This window comes from Benincasa hispida, chromosome 3 (assembly GCF_027475165.1).
Source record: "Benincasa hispida cultivar pf3 chromosome 3, pf3_genome.v1.1, whole genome shotgun sequence".
Lineage (NCBI taxonomy): Eukaryota > Viridiplantae > Streptophyta > Magnoliopsida > Cucurbitales > Cucurbitaceae > Benincasa > Benincasa hispida.
In genome coordinates this window covers 45,504,783-45,510,331 of record NC_143480.1, presented here as the reverse complement: position 1 = coordinate 45,510,331, position 5,549 = coordinate 45,504,783, and the positions used below count along the sequence as shown (strand labels likewise).

The window sequence follows — 5,549 nt, the reverse complement described above, 5'->3', positions numbered from 1 at the left end:
CCAAAATTTTTTTCCTTTTCTTTTAAAACTTGAATTTTCATCCCACAAAAATATGTCCTAGATTTCTCAATTCATTCTGTACTATCACAGTGGAAATTTCTAAATCTATACAAACATTGATGATAATATTTAGAGAGAGAGAAAAAAAAAAAAAAGAAAAAACAAGATGGTTTGGTTGAGGGTAGGAGGGGGAAGGGCCGAAATTAATGAATATGGAAAAAACGAGTGGATGTCATAAATTTATGTTTGGGCAGCGAAGATGTTTCCCCATCCATGGAACCTGTCACCCTCACCACTGGTAACGGCCACTTCTCCTTACCTCCTCAAAAATCATTACTAATGTAGTTATCTCGTAATAATGGATAAATGTAGATTTAAAGTTAAAACGATCATAGTTCAATTGGAATACATATAATTGATCATGAATTTTTTTTTTCTAAATTTCTTGTAATTCCTATTATACTATAAAACAAATTGTAGATTTAAAAATTTACAGATCTCTCTTAATAACTATTGATGGTAAATTTAAGATATTTCATAAGTTCTCTTCACACAATCACATGTTGTAATAATGGGTTAGAGCTTTCTGGAATGATTTCTTATATTTCATACTTGGTGGGACCTTTCATTCATTTATCGTCATTGCCCCAACACTTGAAAAGAATTTGATTTTAGTTCGGAGATTTAATATTTTATTGAATGTAGTTGAATAAGTTTACAACGTATTCAGAAGGAGTTAGGTATGGAGTTATTACTCCTCACTCTTGATTTGGTTAAGGAATTTTTTAAATCTATTATAGTCTTCGATGACTTATAACATCAATTCTTTACATTGTGGATCTCACAATTTAATAATTTTCTAGACTAAACAACATTGTTACTTGTCTCAGACGTTCTAAGTGGCTTCGCTTTATAGTTTAAACTAACCAAATAATTCTTATAATTGGCAAGATTGAATTTGAAATTCCCCTTTGATAAGGGTTTTAGAGAGATCCTTTCTCTGAACAAAAGTTTAATAAAGTCAAATTGTCGCATAATTCCATTGATCTTCAGGTAGAACATTAGATAGGGAAATGTTACTGTAGGGATGGGAAATGTTACGCTAGGGATGGTACATGCATGCAATGTATTGAGTATTGAATACATTGATAACATATCTATTAGTTATTAGTTATGTTTGTATGCTTTCTTCTCTAAATTTAGACCATGCTCATTTATGATCTGAATACTGATATATTGGCTTGAAATTATGAGTGGCCTTGGATAAGGAAAAGGATTAGGATTGTGTAACTTGTAATAAAGCTAAAATTGTAAAAAGAAAAGAAAATGACAAAGCAAAAAATTAAGGACTGTTTCACAACGATTTTGTTTTATTTTTGAACTTTATTTTAGTTTTATTCTTCACATATCGGAAAAAAAATATTTGAATTTATAATTAAATTTTATTTAAATTTTTTTTTGAAAAGTATTTTTTTAGTGTTAATTTTTAAAAATATTGGTAGAAAGTAGATTAAAAAAAAGAAATTTCTAGATGGAGGTATTGTTTATAAGTTTACTTTCAAAAACCAAAACCTAAGCACGGTTTAGTAACCATTTGATTTTAAAAATATTATGTATTTATTTTCTCACAATTTCTTAATATAGTTTTCATACTTTCTATATAAACATTTAAATTCTTAGATAATTCAAAAAGCAAAAACAAGTTTTTTTTTTTAATATTTAACTTTTATTTTAAAAATAATTTTAAAATATAGATAACAAAACATAGAAATAACTAAATGAAAGTGATGTTTATAGATTTAATTTTGTAAAAAATCTTATGAAGCCAAAATAATTAAACCTGACTTTTAAGTTATTAGATTAAATTGAGAGTGGTCATAGACAATAACCTTGTTTTTGTTTAAAGTCATAGACACCTTTATTTACTTTGTATTTGTAGTACTTCACTTATGTAATATTGAGTTTTGACGATATTTATCATGCATTTCTGAGATTCGAAACCCTTAAATACCCTTCCAAAAACAGAGAGGGAAAAGTCTCTTATGCTAAATTCCATAATAAAAAGTACAAAAACTAAAGGGAAAAGAGAAGAACCAAATCCCATCCAAACATGATTTTCCTTTCCAACTCAATCGCTTCAATCTCTTAACACTGAAATGTTTTTTCAAGATAACGATTATTACATAGTAAAAGAAAGAAAAAATATATTTTCTAGTATAAGTGTCACCAAACGAAAATTCAAACATAAATTTTTTACCTTTATATCATGCGGCCTAATAGGTCAACCTTCCCTCATCTCTGGATCGCCTAGACACATAATTAAAGCTACTTGTGCACTTATAGTTAAGCTACTAGTCGGCACTAAAGCAAAGATGTCCACTTTTTATACCAAAAATCCTAATTTAGTAAAGATATTAAAAGAGAGAGAGTACAAGGATAAAATTATTCTAAATGGGGTCAGAAAATGTATTTCCCACTCCATTATAAATTGCACATGCACCAAGTCTAAAACTTAAAACCTCCATCCACAGCTCTTCAATGGCGTTTGATCTCAACTTTCTTCCAATTTTTCTCATCTCATTACCCTTCATTTTCATCCTTTTTTCCCTCTTTCTCAAATGGAATCCACATGGGCTTCCATGGAATTGGCCCATTTTAGGAATGATTCCCACCGTCATCCACCACATCCACCGAGTCCACGACCGTATAACCGAAGTCTTGCAAATAACTTCTTGCACTTTCTACTTCAAAGGCATTTGGTTCACAAACACTGGCTTCTTAATGACCGTAGATCCTTCAAACATTCACCACATTATGAGCACAAATTTCCAAAATTACCCAAAAGGGCCTGAATTCAAGTACATTTTCGACGTTTTAGGAGATGGAATTTTCAATTCCGACTCCGATTCATGGAAAAACCAACGCAAAATTGCTCAATCTTTGATTGTTCATGAGAAATTTCTTGAGTTTATGGCTAGAGCTGCCATGGAAAAAGTGGAGAAAGGGTTGGTGCCAATTCTTGATTACTTCTGTGAAAATAAAAGTTTGGTTGTTGATTTGAAAGATTTGTTTTTGAGATTGGCTTTTGATTCTACCTGTATGATGGTAACTGGGTTTGATCTAAATAGTTTGTGTCTTGAATTTCCTGAAATTCCTTTCTCTAAAGCTATGGATGATGTTCAAGAAGTGCTTTTTCTTCGACATTTGTATCCTAAATTGTATTGGGAGTTGCTTAAGAAGCTTGGGATTGGAGAAACTAGGAGGATGAAGAAGGCTTGTGATACTATTGATGAAGTTATTGCTAATTTGATGGCTGTGAAAAGAGAACGACTACAACGAGATCGAGAGTTGAAAGAACTACAACTACAAGATCGTGGTGCTGATTTGATCACATGGTATTAATTAAATAATTATAGGGTTTTAGGGTTTAGAAAAAATAATATAAAAAATGAATTTTGGAAAACATTTTAAAAATAAGTTAAAATATAAATATTAGTTTTTTTTCTCGCAGTTTAAACTTTTAATTTTGCGTTTATTAGGTTTATGATTTATTTTATTAAATTAATGAATATCATTTTTAAACAAAACTTGAAAATGTATACTTTAGAACGCGTTTAGATATTAAATATGCATTTAAAAAAAATGGTTAAAGTTGCCAACAAAAACGTAGTTCAATTAGCACAGTGTTCATACTATTAACCTCATGGTTTGAGGTTCAATCCCCCACCCCACACTTTAATTATAATACCTTTCAAAAAAAAAAAACTCTTTTAAAGTTCTTACTAAATATAGGCTTAAAAGTTTATGAAGATATTTAATACTTTGTAAAGTTATGTAATAGAGTAATTCAAAAAATATGTAGAGGTAAAAAAAAGGCCTCAAACATTTTTAGTTGAGGTTACAATGTATTTTAAATTATGTTCATAGTTGGTATATATAATTGGCCAACCAAGTACTAGAACTATAAGTTAACATTACTTTTTATCAATAATTTTAAAATGATACTTTTTAAAATTAGAATTGAGTTCAAAAGCTTAAATTAATAATGTACTGACTTTCATATATATAATTCTAATCAACATGAATAAACTCAATTGGCATAAAAAAATTTCTCCAACACTAATATCATATGTGGAACATAAAGATTTTAAGCGATCATATTACCATATACAATATATTTATCTTTTACAAATATACACATGTTATTAACTCAAGCATAGTTAACATTCTATTTTGATATCTATATCATGTTACATTACCAACAGGATTCAAAAGCCTTTTGTCGATATATATTATGATATATCTAATCCTTCTGTTAAACATATTCTTTGATATAGGTATATGGTGAATAAATATGATGAGATCGATTGCAACGATAAATTCTTCAGAGACACCGTCTTAAACTTCATGATCGCTGGTCGCGACGCTTTGAGCGTAACTCTCTCGTGGCTCTTCTTCATCCTCTCGAAAAATCCTATCATAATAGAAAAGATTCGCGAAGAGCTGAAAACCATAACAATAGTCCCACAAAACGAATTAGAATCTCAAAACCAACCCCAACAAAAACCAAGAGTATTCACCATAGAAGAGCTCAACAACTTGGTTTACTTGCATGGGGCCTTATGCGAAACACTTCGTCTTTATCCTCCGATTGCGTTTGAGCACAAATCTCCGGCGGAAGCCGACACGCTTCCAAGTGGCCACCACGTGAAACCAGGTACGAGGATCCTCGTCTCATTATATGCATTGGGAAGAATGAGGTGTGTCTGGGGACAAGATTGCGAAGAATTTAAACCAGAGAGATGGATTTCTGATAAAGGAACGATCAAAAGAGAGCCATCTTATAAGTTCTTTAGTTTCAATGCGGGGCCAAGGACTTGCTTGGGGAAAGGAGTGGCATTTTCCCAATTGAAGATTGTTTCAGCTGCCATTATCTATAACTATGACATTGAAGCTGTTGCTGAAGACATCAACGCTGTTGCTGCAGCTGCTTCTGTGATACTTCACATGAAAAGTGGATTTAAGGTTAAGGTTTCTAAGAGATAAATAATGGACGGTTTCAATATATATATATATATATATATATATATGTGCATATGTTTAATTGCTATTTTTAAATAATGCGTGCATGAGTTTATGTGGAAAATTAGGTATCATATTTGTGTGTATCTTATAATATATATACGCAAATTAAAGTTAAAGATGAAATATATGTTTTTGAGTTAATTAATGGAAGGTAATAATTTTATGAACTACGCGTATGGTTTGAATTTAGAGGGAGGAAAAGAGGATTTTTGGCTTCAAATGTGAGGGATGTTTTCATAAATTTTTTAAAAGGGTAATGTGTAAGGGTATTATTTTTAGATTGTTTAATTTAAAGCGAGGATGTGATCATGCAGGAGTAGGATGGTATCTATGAATGTGTTTTAGAGTCATGTTATGAAAATGTTTATACAATACTTTACATTACAAACATGATGATATAACATATTATTTTTTAAAGGACCCAAACAATATATCAACAATCCACTCGGATCTTTTCTAAGACA

General features: G+C 30.5%; 1 protein-coding gene across 1 annotated transcript; it reads left to right on the top strand.

The window, feature by feature from the left end:
- Positions 1-2,465: 2,465 nt before the first annotated feature.
- On the top strand, positions 2,466-5,252 carry LOC120073979 (alkane hydroxylase MAH1-like). The gene is made up of 2 exons (XM_039026919.2): positions 2,466-3,395; positions 4,338-5,252. Exons 1-2 carry the CDS (start codon positions 2,539-2,541, stop codon positions 5,044-5,046), a joined length of 1,566 nt encoding a protein of 521 aa, XP_038882847.1. The 5' UTR covers positions 2,466-2,538; the 3' UTR covers positions 5,047-5,252.
- The last annotated feature ends 297 nt before the right edge of the window (positions 5,253-5,549 follow it).

What these genes read in the sequence shown, in the direction of transcription:
- LOC120073979 (XM_039026919.2), top strand. Translation starts at nt 2,539, where the DNA reads ATGGCGTTTGATCTCAACTTTCTTCCAATTTTTCTCATCTCATTACCC. An exon ending in GGTGCTGATTTGATCACATG is followed by an intron (nt 3,396 to 4,337) that starts GTATTAATTAAA and finishes TCTTTGATATAG; the next exon opens with GTATATGGTGAATAAATATG.